General features: G+C 39.7%; 1 protein-coding gene across 2 annotated transcripts in view; it reads right to left on the reverse strand.

Moving 5' to 3' along the window:
• The window catches only part of strn (striatin, calmodulin binding protein), a 60,582-nt gene that overhangs the window by 18,540 nt on the left and 27,383 nt on the right, over positions 1-14,659 (reverse strand). The window contains exons 3-8 of one of the 2 annotated variants that reach the window (XM_081357341.1): positions 9,660-9,733; positions 9,088-9,169; positions 5,529-5,705; positions 4,307-4,442; positions 3,325-3,487; positions 480-590 (exon numbers count right to left, since the gene is read on the reverse strand). In XM_081357341.1, coding sequence (XP_081213467.1) covers positions 480-590; positions 3,325-3,487; positions 4,307-4,442; positions 5,529-5,705; positions 9,088-9,169; positions 9,660-9,733 — 743 coding nt within the window. The remainder of the gene's footprint in view (positions 1-479; positions 591-3,324; positions 3,488-4,306; positions 4,443-5,528; positions 5,706-9,087; positions 9,170-9,659; positions 9,734-14,659) is intronic. The other variant, XM_081357342.1, reaches the window with a different exon arrangement.

Raw genomic sequence — 14,659 nt, forward strand, 5'->3', positions numbered from 1 at the left:
TCCTTCTATCTATCTATCTATCTATCTATCTATCTATCTATCTATCTATCTATCTATCTATCTATCTATCTATCTATCTCTCTATCTCTCTATCTATCTATCTTTCATCCATCCTTCTATCTATCTATCTATCTATCTATCTATCTATCTATCTATCTATCTATCTATCTATCTATCTATCTATCTATCTATCTATCTTTGCACGTTGCAGGTATGTTTCTAGTATGATTTAGCACTTTGCTACCATGTTTCAACATAATGCTAGCATGATTTATCAGGTTCCTAGCATGTATATATTTAATCATATCCCCTGATATACTGTGCAGGTGTTTGTGAGGTTCACTGATATTATCGTTCTCTCTGGCCGTCCTGTGCTCCAGATACCAGTCGTTGAAGAGCCGACATCGGTCGCCCACTAGAAGAAGAAACACAGGAATGAGAGAGAGAGAGGGGGCGAGCGAGGGTCCGGTCCGACTTACTCTTCACCCCCTTCTTGCCCTTGCGCTCCTTCTTGTACTGTTCCTTGAGTTTAGAGATCAGGCCCTCATCCACGTCCCAGGACTCAGACGAGGGGCTCTGCTCTTCCTTCTCTACACGGGGGAGGAGGAGGAACACACGTTACACGCCACGACGAGCCATTCCTGCGCTTCACTGGCAGACGACACAGCGATTTACAGAAGCAGTCAGAACTTCTGATCCAAATCTACACTCTCATTGAACACGGACGTCTATCAGTGTCGACTGAGGTGCGTTACAAACCAGTGTGTGTTTGATTATGGTATTACATTAAAAAAATATGATAAATAATACACAGTATAAAGTAGCGTTTAGAGCTTCTGTGGCTCCTCCCATTTTCAGTGCCTTTTTTTTATTTAAGTGATCATGTGACTGACGTCACACTTCCAGAATAGTGCTGAAGTCATGAACTAGTTTTGCCGACGGTCTGAAACTGAAGCTGCAGGTTTTCAATCTGCCTAAACCTCTGAAAGCCGATCGATCCGATGGGAAGATGGACGTGCGAACGGGAGAAAAATCAGTCCAATTCTCTTCAGAGACTCAACAGATGGGATCAGGAGGGCAGGGAGTGTGTGTGAGTAAGAGTGTGTGAGAGAGTGTGTGTGAGTAAGAGTGTGTGTGTGAGTAAGAGTGTGTGAGAGAGTGTGTGTGAGTAAGAGTGTGTGAGAGAGTGTGTGTGAGTAAGAGTGTGTGAGAGTGAATGAGAGAGTGTGTGTGAGTAAGAGTGTGTGAGAGAGTGTGTGTGAGAGTGTGTGTGAGTGTGTGTGTGTGTGTGTGTGTGTGTGTGTGTGTGTGTGTGTGTGTGTGTGTGTGTGAGAGTAAGAGTGTGTGTGTGTGTGTGTGTGTGTGTGTGTGTGTGTGTGTGTGTGTGAGAGAGTGTGTGTGAGTGTGTGTGTGTGTGTGTGTGTGTGTGTGTGTGTGTGAGAGTAAGAGTGTGTGTGTGTGTGTGTGTGTGTGTGTGTGTGTGTGTGTGTGTGTGTGTGTGTGTGAGAGTAAGAGTGTGTGTGTGAGTGTGTGTGTGTGTGTGTGTGTGTGTGTGTGTGAGAGTAAGAGTGTGTGAGTGTGTGTGTGTGTGTGTGTGTGTGTGTGTGTGTGTGTGTGAGAGTGTGTGTGTGTGTGTGTGTGTGTGTGTGTGTGAGAGTGTGTGTGAGTGTGTGTGTGTGTGAGTAAGAGTGTGTGAGAGTGTGTGAGAGTGAGTGAGAGTGAGTGAGTGTGTGTGAGAGAGTGAGTGAGAGTGAGTGAGTGTGTGTGAGAGTGTGTGTGAGTGTGTGTGTGTGTGTGTGTGTGTGTGTGTGTGTGTGTGTGTGAGAGTGTGTGAGAGTGAGTGAGTGAGTGTGTGTGAGAGAGTGTGTGTGAGAGTGTGTGAGAGTGTGTGTGAGAGTGTGAGTGAGAGTGAGTGAGTGTGTGTGTGAGAGAGTGTGTGTGAGAGAGTGTGTGTGAGAGAGTGGAGGAACACACAAGGAGACAGTAAATCAAACACAATCTACAGGATGATCCAGTGCACTCGATGCTGTGAGCCGCTCTGGACCGATGAAGCCTCTACACTCGTACTAGAGCTGACGTCATTAAAGTGCTGCTGTGAAGTCAGGAAGATTGTTCCCACCACGGAATAAAAATGTATGCAAAGTCGCAAACAAGTTTCTATTTTAAAGAGCCACTATTATACTATTTTAAAGGCTTTTTAAATCTCCTACAACACATTCATCATAGATCAATAAACCCTAATGTCCTCATAATCTCCACTGCAGCCTCAGCTCTTTCCTCTCAGTGTCTGAAACTCTTCCATCAAGGATTCAGTCTCTCTAAGCCCCGCCTCGCTGAGAGCTGCTCTGCTGTAATTGGTCAGAAACCAAACGCTCATTATCATATCTGAATCTCAGCTCTTGATCACAGTGATACGAACAGTGACGATGGCGTGGGTTTTACCGTATCAATCTCAGAAAACAGCGTCTTGAACCAAACTCTTCCAGTCTCAGATACACTACAGTGTTTGTGGGCGGGGCTAAGAGACGCTGTTCAGCCAATCAAGACCAGAGGCTGGCATTATGCTAATTAGTTACAAACCTACAGGATGAGCAGGAAGTGAGACTGAATTACTGACGACTCGTTTCAGTTCAGAATCGATTCCTTCTTTAAGTAGACAAAGTTTTTATCTAAAGTCTCAATGTAATACTGCACGGAAAACTGTGATATACTGATATATGACTGAATCTGCACAATCATGCGCTCTTGTTGCACCTTTAATTATGAATGTTTATGCACTACTCTTCAAAAGTTTGGGGTCAGTACGATTTATGTTTTTAAAGAAATCAACACTTTTGTTCATCAAGAGACACATTAAACTGATCAAAAGTGACAATAAAGACATTTATAATGTTACAAAAGATTCTATTGCTGTTTTTAAAACCTTTTTATCCATCAAAGAATCCTGAAATAAACATGTAAATAACTGTTTTCAACACTGATAATAATCATAAATGTTTCTTGATCATCAGATCCTCATATTAGAGTGATTTCTGAAGGATCATGTGACACTGAAGACTGGAGTAATGATGCTGAACATTCAGCTTTGATCACAGGAATAAATTACACTTTACTGTATATTCACATAGAAAACAGATGATTTACATTATAATAATATTGCAAATTTTTTACAGTATTTTTTGATCAAATAAACGCAGCCTTGATGAGCAGAAGAGACTAATCGTACCGACCCCGGACGTCTGCATGATCTGGACCCCTGTGCTGCTGCATCTGCATGTGTGTGTCAGCGTGATCTATAGAGCGTGTGGTGTGTGTGCTCCTCACCCCAGTCGGCTCTGTCTGCGGAGGAGTGTGTTTCTGACGGACCCTCCATGTCTTCACTATTAGCCAGAAAATCAAAGCCCTTCAGAACTTCATCCGTGTCCAAATCATCACTCATGTCTGCGGAGGAAGAGGAGGGAGACGGAGAAACCTTCCTCCTCACCATCTATCCCAGAGACACAGAAGAAGACTTCAGCATGTTGAACCATAAAACACAACGGCAACATTTATTGGGTGACAAAAGAGATTGTATCCGACCAGCAGGAATATATACTGATGCACTCACACACTCACTCATACACACTCACTCATACACACTCACACAACACATGCAAACACTCACTCATACACACACACACACAGACACACACACACACACACACACACACGCAAACACTCACTGAATTCTTAATTGTTCATAAAATTCTGAAATGTTGATTAATTGTTCTACTTACCTTTTAAATTATTATTTTATTTATTTATAATTAAGTAATTAATTAATTAATCTATTTTTTTTTATGCATGCATATGATTGGAAATGCTTTGGCAGTTGTCATGCCAATAAAGTACATTTGAATTGAATTGAAATTAGAAGATTAAACATTTTTATTGCTATGCTTATTTTCATGTAAAAAAAAAGAAATGTATTCATTGTTATTATTAATATTTGAGTGTGTGTTATTAATGCTTTGGCAATGTAAAGATTTCTTTCACCATGCCAGAGAGAGAGAGAGAGAGAGAGAGAGAGAGAGAGAGAGAGAGAGAGAGAGAGAGAGAGAGAGAGAGAGAGAGAGAGAGAGAGAGAGAGAGAGAGAGAGAGAGAGAGAGAGAGAGAGAGAGAGAGACGTGTGACTGACGGCAGCTGGTGTGTGTGTGTGTGTGTGTGAGTGTGTGTGTGTGTGTGTGTGTGTGTGTGTGTGTGTCAGTTTCTGCATGTTCTCTGCGAGTGTGGTGTTCTGAGTGTGTGTGAACATCAGTAACTCACGGTGGCGAGGTCCACGATGGTCTTGTTTTGTCCTTCACTATCATCATCCTCGTCTTCATCGCTGAACTCTGCCGCTGCTTTCTCGATGAACTTGAAGGCTTCCAGAACCGTGGCCGAGTCCGACATCTCGGCTTTACTGCGGTTCCAACACACACACACACACACACACACACACACACCAGATTAATGAGAGTGAAAACAAGGCAGGATTCTCACGTGCCGGCGCCTCCGTGTCGTGATTATCTATTTTCTAATATATTTACTTCTTATTTATTAAAAACAGGCAATTGGTTGATGAAACATTGATTAAAATAAAGATACAATTAATACAAAATGAAATTCACTTTAAAGACAGGCTTTGTGCTTTCTGTTTGAGGTCTCTGTGAAAGTTTTAAAGCAGTCTTTTAGTGCCACTTTCAGAGCGCTCACGTCCGTAACGGAGAACTGTCCCGTCCGTAACATTGTTTTTTTTTGTGAAATAAATTTCTAAATAAATGCGACTTATAGTCCAGTGCGACTTAGGCTATATATGTTTTTTCTTCTTCATGACACATTTTTTGACTGATGCGACTTATACTCCGGAAAATATGGTAAGTTATTTATTCTTTCTGTGCGGCCCGGTACCAAACGTACCAGTCCGTGGCCCGGGGGATGGGGACCCTGCTCTAGCTAATTCTTCACGTCAGCGTTTCACACTATATATAGTTTGGGTTTCTGACCCTGGATATATATATTCATCATATCTAGATTATTACTATTGGCCACAATTTCTACTACTTTTCTATATAGAACAGAAGTAGAAATTGTGGCCAATAGTAATAATTGTAAAAAATCATCAATATTATAGTTTATGGATTGAGTTTGGAAAAGAAATGATGCCAGACATCATGAGCATCCTGTGGCAATATTACAATGAGCTAGTAATGAGGTGGGGCAATTTATCTTCAGGGATTTAAATAAAAACAAATAAATCAATTCATAAATAAATAGTTAATATAGATTGATCTTCAGTGATTTAAAAATAAAGTAAAAAAATAAATATGGTTAAAATAGGCTGATTTTATCTTAAGTGATTTAAATCAAAATTAATTAATTAATAGAGCTAATGGGCTGATGTACCTTCAGTGAGTAATATAGATACATAAATGAGTGAATGACTATTAGCTATTATTATGTGCTGATGTGTTGTGTGGTCAGTGCTCAGATCCGTGACCCCACTGACCCAATCATGGTGCTGGTCTGGTCCCTCAGCTCGCTCGGCTCGGTGCCGTTCACCATGGGCTCGGGCCGCTGGTCTCCGGGTCGCTCTCCACTGTCTCCGGCCAATCCCAGCAGAGCTTTGACCCGCTGTGACTTCACATCCAGGATCGTGTCGGTGTAGCCCACCTCCTGCAGGTACCTGAGGAACACACACACACATGATCAGACCAGACACCTGAGGAAGACCAGACACCTGAGGAACACACACACACATGATCAGACCAGACACCTGAGGAAGACCAGACACCTGAGGAACACACACACACATGATCAGACCAGACACCTGAGGAAGACCAGACACCTGAGGAACACACACACACATGATCAGACCAGACACCTGAGGAACACACACACACACACACACACACACATGATCAGACCAGACACCTGAGGAACACACACACACACATAATCAGACCAGACACCTGAGGAACACACACACACACACACACACACACACACACACACACACACACATGATCAGACCAGACACCTGAGGAACACACACACACACACACACACACACACACACACACACACACACACACACACACACACATATGATCAGACCAGACACCTGAGGAAGACCAGACACCTGAGGAACACACACACACATAATCAGACCAGACACCTGAGGAACACACACACACACACACACACACACACACATGATCAGACCAGACACCTGAGGAACACACACACACACACACACACACACACACACACACACACACACACACACACACACACACACACACACACACATGATCAGACCAGACACTTGAGGAACACACACACACACACACACACACACACACACACACACACGATCAGACCAGACACCTGAGGAACACACACACACACACACACACACACACACACACACACACACACACACACACACACACACACACACACACACGATCAGACCAGACACCTGAGGAACACACACACACATGATCAGACCAGACACCTGAGGAACACACACACACACACACACACACACACACACACACACACACACACATGATCAGACCAGACACCTGAGGAACACACACACACACACACACACACACACACACACACACACATTCATGATCAGACCAGACAACCTGAGGAACACACACACCACATTCATTATTATTCATTAATAATCGGAGCAGACGCTCATGATCTCAGCTGCACGGGTGACATAAAAACATGAGTCCTGTCATGAACATTTCAACCTAAAATCAAAAGAATAAAAAACTAGAAATTATCGAATATGAAAACTATGTTATCCATAAACAGGAAGAGCAAATAACTTGATAAAAATCCCTGAGCAGATCAGACGCGGTTTATCGTCGTTCCACACGCGGTTCAGATCAAAACACAGAGTCTGTGTATATGTGTGTGTGTGTGTGTGTGTGTGTGTGTGTGTGTGTCGATCACATACCTGCCGTCACAGTCCTGCGCTAATGCTAATGCTAGTGCTCCTGTGGTTTGGCGTCTTGAGGGAAACGTTTGACTGGATTAATCTTTAGCAGCAGTTTAAGAAGAACACGAGAGAGAGAGTGTGTGTGTGTGTGTGTGTGTGTGTGTGTGTGTGTGTGTGTGTGTGTGTGTGTGCGCGTCTCCTGCTGTACCAGTCTCTCTCCAGGCACAGGAAACTGAACCAGACAAACAATCCAGCATTCATTCAGCCTTACTGTCACTGACACACACACATACACACACACACACACACACACACGTGTGTACTTGTACAACTATCTTTGTGAGGACCAGTTTGAGTGTTAGAGCATTGGAGTGAGGACAGAGAGAGTAAAGTGAGGACATGTTGGCCGGTCCTCACTCTCTGAGAGCCTTTAAAGTGTTTGAGGGTCAAGACTGTGTTTTAGGGATAAGGTTATAATGAGGTCAAGGGTCAGGTTAGGGTCAGGGGTCGGGTTAGGCACTTAGTTGTGATGGGTAAGGTTAGGGGAAGCGGCTAGAGATTGCATTGTGTCAATGAATGTCCTCATAAAGATAGATTTACAAGAATGTGTGTGTGTGTGTGCGCACACACACACACACACACACACACACACACACACACACACACACACACACACACACACACACACACACACACACACACACACACACACACACACACACACACACACACACACACACACACGACGAGTGTGTTTTCTCTCTGAATGGTCCAGTTAAACATTAGCTTGTTAGCTAGCGCGGTCGATGCTCCCCCAGCCGTGAGCGCGAGCTGCAGATTTAATATATACATATTTATAAATAGATAAGAGTGCGGAGGTGTGGAAGAACAGAGCGTTAGTGTGGGACCGCATCCAGATACTCATATTCACTGCTTAAAAGGGTTTACATTAATACATAATAATTCATATCAATATATACACATAAAAACACATAACATCAAGATGTAAACCATATAAAAGATGCAAATCATTCTTCTTTTGTCCCCTCTCAATAACTTTTGCATTTATTGAAGAACACACGGTTCTTGGAACTTCTGGAATTAAAAAAATTACTTAATTTAATATATTTTATATTATATCTTCTACATTTAATTATATATAAATATATAAGAAAATTTGGAAAAACTAAATCACAATAATATTTTTGTATTATTTATATAGTATTTATTAATCATTTGAATTAACTTGTATTTTTTTATTTCAGTTTTAATTTCAGTTAGTTGCCAAAGCAAAATTTCAATGTTTTATTTATTTATTTCCATTTTATTGAATATTGATTTAATCATCCAAACATAAATATTGAATAGTTTTAGATAATAACAGCAACACCGGTCATAATCTTGCATCAATATTTTTGAATTTATCTGTGCATTCGTCATATATTAATTTCTGGAATAAAAAAAATGAATGAATTAATTTAATACATCAATTTCTGTTTATAAATAAATTGAAAAACAAACAGTTTTGTCTTATCAACTTTGTTATTTTATATTATTTATACACTATTTTAGTATTATTTGAATTAGCTTTTATTTTTATACTTTCAGTTTTAATTTTAGTTTTTAAGTGTTAAAATTTGTATATGCTTTTGTTTTTTTAAATATTTAATTCAATTTTTATTTATTTGTATTTCTTTTTTCTACTTTTGTAGTTTTTGTTGTTTTATTATTATTTCAATTTAGCTAATGTATTTTCATTTCAGTTTTAGAAAATTTTATATTTTTTATTTCTGCTTTATTTCAACCGGTGAAAGCTATTTTGAATAGTTTTAGTTAACAGTAATAACGACACTGGTCATAATTACAGCAGAAATATGGCATGGCTTTGAATATTGGGGACTTTCTATATTTCTATATTAATATTTCTGAATGCATATGTGCACATTAATTCCCACAATTGGTGAAAACTATTCTGAAAAGTTAACAGTAATAACTGTAAACACTGGTCATAATTACAGCATAAATATTTAAAAAATCTTCGACTGCATGAAAGGTGTGTTTGCATATTTCTATATTTCTGCATGCATTGTGTGACGTGACTCACTGTCTGAGCAGCTGTCGACCCTGTTTCCAGCTCAGCTGACTATTGGCCGGTTCAGGAAGAGCCTCGTTCTCGGTGCCGTCATCTAAAGGTCAAAGGTCACACACAGGACGACAGATGCCTGTCAATCACAGTAAATCTGCACAAGAGTCACTCAAACTTCCAGTCTGACCACATTACACACACTGCTAAACATGCTGTTCTTACCTAGTATTTGTGTCTTGTTTCCAGCACAAATATCTAAACATACTCAAATCAAGATGCATTTACTAGACGAGTAAAATTACAAGATATTATGTCTTGTTTTCTGGGGAAATAAATCAAAATTCTCTGACAATCGGGTAAGAAAAAATAATCTTAATCCAAACAGAAACAAGATTATTGTTTCTGACCCCATTGGCAGATAATGTTGCTTTTTTAAGCACAAACTCATCTTGATTTAAGTATTTTTATATATTTGGACTGTAAACAAGACTAACACTGAGTAAGAAACAGCATGTTTTGCAGGACCGCTCCTGAGACTGGAGGCTCATGGGTAAATCATCAGTGTAGTGGTGGATGTAAAGCTGGTTCACCGGAGTCGTAGCTGGGAGGCTTCATGTCGCCCTGATGGAGTTCAGTCCCGTACTTCAGCTTGTGGTACTTCGCCCTGAGGAGGAGAGAAACACGTTTCACTTCATTATGTATTTATAAAGCACATTTAAAAACAACTCTGGGTTGACCAAAGTGAACTGTACAGATCATTACACTCAAATAAACAGAACAGATTATGATCTATCAAATAACAAACACAAAACTAAGTAATTCAATGAAAACCAACATAAATAATAATAATAATAATAAAGTTTGGTGTATGTAAGTGTTACTGAAGTGGAGATTTCTGGCTCAATGTAGGAGAAAAACTCATGTTGAGAAAACGGCCTTTAAAGATACAGACTGTCACTGAAATCTGCAGATGCTAATGGATAAAGTGCTCTAAACGATGCAGCTAAAAGTGTATTAGGATGTTTTCTGTCCACTAGTCTGAAAAAAACACTTTATGAAAAGTCAAAAATCTCAAATTTCAAAAAACACTGTTTTTGCCTGTAGTGTCTGGCCTTCAAAAAATATATTTTAAGCTTTGATTTAAGAATGGATAGTGATGACACCGAGCTTCTGTTGCCACGGTGACAGAGGCTCCCTCGCATCACGCAGTCGCCATGGTGACAGAGGCTCACTTGCATCACGCAGTCGCCATGGTGACACTTGCTCGCATCACGCAGTCGCCACGGTGACACTCGCTCGCATCACGCAGTCGCCACGGTGACACTCGCTCGCATCACGCAGTCGCCACGGTGACACTCGCTCGCATCACGCAGTCGCCACGGTGACACTCGCTCGCATCACGCAGTCACCGCACACGCGTGAGGGAAGATTCTATAAATTCCGCGCGAGTGTGAGGAGTCTTTCCTTCGGATCAGGCGAGGGAATACCACGAATACCACGGTAAACGAGACTGAACTCTAGTAACCCTCAGACAGCAAGCGTCTCAGATTCCTAAAACTAATTAACAAGCTTTCAGCAGAGGAATTAATAATTAATTAAAAAAGCCAGGTGTGTTCTTCCTCAGCGCATAATTAACATCTTTCTGTTATAATCTCGTGCTAAAACTTCACGTGAGAATTTGCATTATGCATGTAAATGCATATGAACTGTCCAGACCGCGTGTTAAACACGCATGCGTGCGCATTAACCAATATCTGCTCATTTTGCAAAAACATTTTTTTAAGGCTACAATGTGGCCATCATTTCAGAAGCTGCATCTACAGTTTAGTTCAGCTCAGAGGTGGAATAAATATAATAAAAAAATTAAATGATACTGAAAATATAAAGCTAAAACCGCAGTGGGTCACATGCCTAGTCCGAATTTGAATATTTCCCTACTGTAAAAAAACTGACGAAAAGTCCACGGATGCTCTACTACTTCCGGTGAGATTCTGAAGTGCCTACTCAGACTCCCATCATTCATTCAAACAACCGATTCGTCAAACAACTGATTCGTCAAACAGCCGATTCGTCAAACAGCCGATTCGTCAAACAACTGATTCGTCAAACAACTGATTCATGAAACAACTGATTCGTCAAACAGCCGATTCGTCAAACAACTGATTCGTCAAACAACTGATTTGTCAAACAACTGATTTGTCAAACAACTGATTTGTCAAACAACTGATTCGTCAAACAACTGATTCGTCAAACAACTGATTCGCCAAACAACTGATTCGTCAAACAACTGATTTGTCAAACAGCCGATTCGTCAAACAACTGATTTGTCAAACAGCCGATTCGTCAAACAACTGATTCATGAAACAACTGATTCGTCAAACAGCTGATTCGTCAAACAGCCGATTCGTTAAACAACTGATTTGTCAAACAACTGATTCTTCAAACAACTGATTTGTCAAACAACTGATTCGTCAAACAACTGATTCGTCAAACAACTGATTCGTCAAACAACTGATTTGTCAAACAACTGATGTCAAACAGCCGATTCGTCAAACAACTGATTTGTCAAACAGCCGATTCGTCAAACAACTGATTCATGAAACAACTGATTCGTCAAACAGCCGATTCGTCAAACAACTGATTCGTCAAACAGCTGATTTGTCAAACAGCTGATTCGTCAAACAGCCGATTCGTCAAACAACTGATTCGTCAAACAACTGATTCGTCAAACAACTGATTCGTCAAACAACTGATTCGTCAAACAACTGATTTGTCAAACAACTGATCTGTCAAACAGCCGATTCGTCAAACAACTGATTTGTCAAACAGCCGATTCGTCAAACAACTGATTCATGAAACAACTGATTCGTCAAACAGCCGATTCGTCAAACAACTGATTTGTCAAACAACTGATTCGTCAAACAACTGATTTGTCAAACAACTGATTCGTCAAACAACTGATTCGTCAAACAACTGATTCGTCAAACAACTGATTTGTCAAACAACTGATCTGTCAAACAGCCGATTCGTCAAACAACTGATTTGTCAAACAGCCGATTCGTCAAACAACTGATTCATGAAACAACTGATTCGTCAAACAGCCGATTCGTCAAACAGCCGATTCGTCAAACAGCCGATTCGTCAAACAACTGATTCATTCATTAAGTGACCATTGAATGAGTCATTGAATCACTGACTCACTCGATTTATTAGTCCCCCTGTAGTCCATAATTTTATTCCTTAAAACCCATCTTTGATCACCACAATGATGACATATTTAAACGTTTTTTCATTGAAAAAAAAAAAGTCTTTACGCCTTAATCTTGAATGTAACTCGACACCCTTGCCTCATTTAGTATGCGCGGTTCTATGAATATGCAAATGAGCCCCGCCTCCACTCACTCACTCAGCTCAGAGATCCACTGGTTGACGATCTCACGTTGATCTGATTGGTTACAAGGCAGGGGCGTGTCTAGAGCATTTTCAGTGGGGGGGCCATGCTGGGGCACTGCCTCCAAACGGGGTGGCCGCCAGTGACCAAAAAAAAAAAAGCTAAATTCTACAGTATATTACGTAAATCCTATTGATATTATTATGTTTTTTTTTTACTTGAATAAAGTTACTTGTAAACAAATGTAGTAATAAAGCATATTTTTGATTAATTTAGTTTTTTGTCATCCCTGTATATATCCATTAAGTTAAATTTGAGAGCCAGTGTTTATTATTTTTAGTGTTTCCATAAAACTAACAAGTTTATAAAATAAAAGCAATTTTAATAATGAGCAATTTTAAAACCCCAGAAGCAGAAACGATGTCAATTATTTTCTTTTAATAAGTAGTTTGGCCATTACAATATACAGTAGTTTTATTCACAATCTCTTTCAAATAATAAATAAATAAATAAATAAATAAATAAATAAATAAATCCCCCCACTGTAATAATTCAAATGGTTTGGCCAAAACATCATAGTGTTTCATTCAACATTTCTTTCATATTAATTTACAAAAAAGCTGAGTAACACAGAGTTAAAGTTTTAGCACTGTAACAGTTCAAATGAAAACACCACAGTTTAAAAATAAAATATGGAACCATTACATTGTGCTCTGCTAATATATTAAAGAACAGTCTTTAGTTTAGAAACAATAATAGCTGCCAACTTTTGAGTTTAGCTTGGAGTGGGGGGGGGGGGGTAAACAATACACCTATTACACAATAAGTGTATTGTGATTGTCACTAACATTTTAGTAACTAAACTGAATTTTATTAGGTTTAGTGACAACATGTTACAATGTTTACATGGTTCAATTACTAGTAAGCTACGCTTTTTTATTATTTCAATTCAATTATTGTGATTTGATTTAATATTGACTCATTTGGATAAATATTAGGTAGGCTACACAAGATTATTTTTTCTCAACAAAAAAACTACTCACCTAATGCTGTAAACATACAGAGAGCCCTGTCAGCTGGTAGTAGGCTATTATTTAAGGTTAAATATAATGCATTTTTTTATTATAATAACAACTTTATTTAATGATACAAGTAAAAATATAACAAATATGTAATATAGAACACATATTTAGCTAAATACTCTCTATAGCTATTTTTTCTTGCCAACTATGTGCTATAGCCTAATTTATGTTCATTAAATGGCTTTCCTGAGGTAAATGTGACATAATTGTTCTCCAGCTATGTTATTGACCTCTTCACGCTGATGAAAAACACTGATTGATCGATATTTTGTATGAGGAATATACATTTCGGTAAGTTGTACTGTATCTTTCAGTGTTCATTCATTCATAGTAGAGATGATCGGTTCACGTGCGCTAGGGATCTGTCACGTCACATTTACAAGCGCCAAAACGGTATTTATTGTTTGAATTTCGTAATAAATTGCGTGTGTCTCACGGTGAATGCGTGAGAGTTGGCAGCTCTAGGAGAAAGAGAGGAAAACAGTCGAAAAAGAAAGAAGGCAGACCTCAACTTAAAACAGCTGGAACTTCTGGAACTAAAACTTCTGTTTCGGTGGTGACTGGCAGCTCTGTTTGGTGTCTTGACTTCACACTCTTGATTGATAAAGTAAAAGTCCAAGTCCGCGACGACCGTTGTTTCTCTGGCGCGGCTGCACATCTTTGAATCGCGAACTTCAGTAGAGTCTATAAACTGATTGGCTGTAAAATGAACCAATCACAAGACATCTATAGGGGGGGCACCTGGGGTGGCCAATGTTACAAGGTAGTTTGTGACGTCAGAAACACCAGCGATTTCAAAGCGTGTGTTTGAGACTGTCTTTGGTTCACTGCAGTTTTAAGGAGGAAATACTCAGCAATGCTGTCGACTTATGAATTTACACATGATTTGTCTTAAAGCCCCTTGAAGCCGTGTTTTACAGTTTTTTACAGTGTTTTACAGTTTTTTACTAAGGGTGTCACGATTTCGATTTTGTATCGAAATCGATCGAAATTAAACCACAACCTCGATCATCGAATTAAAAAATTGAATCGTCGATACTGCCACGCCCCCATGTCACGTCCGGTGCGGTCGGCTTGCAGAACAGAAGTCAACTAGAGCGCAGTGCAGCACCCAGAA

The sequence above is a fragment of the Scardinius erythrophthalmus genome, assembly GCF_964197995.2.
Source record: "Scardinius erythrophthalmus genome assembly, chromosome: 25".
Taxonomy (NCBI): Eukaryota; Metazoa; Chordata; class Actinopteri; order Cypriniformes; family Leuciscidae; genus Scardinius; species Scardinius erythrophthalmus.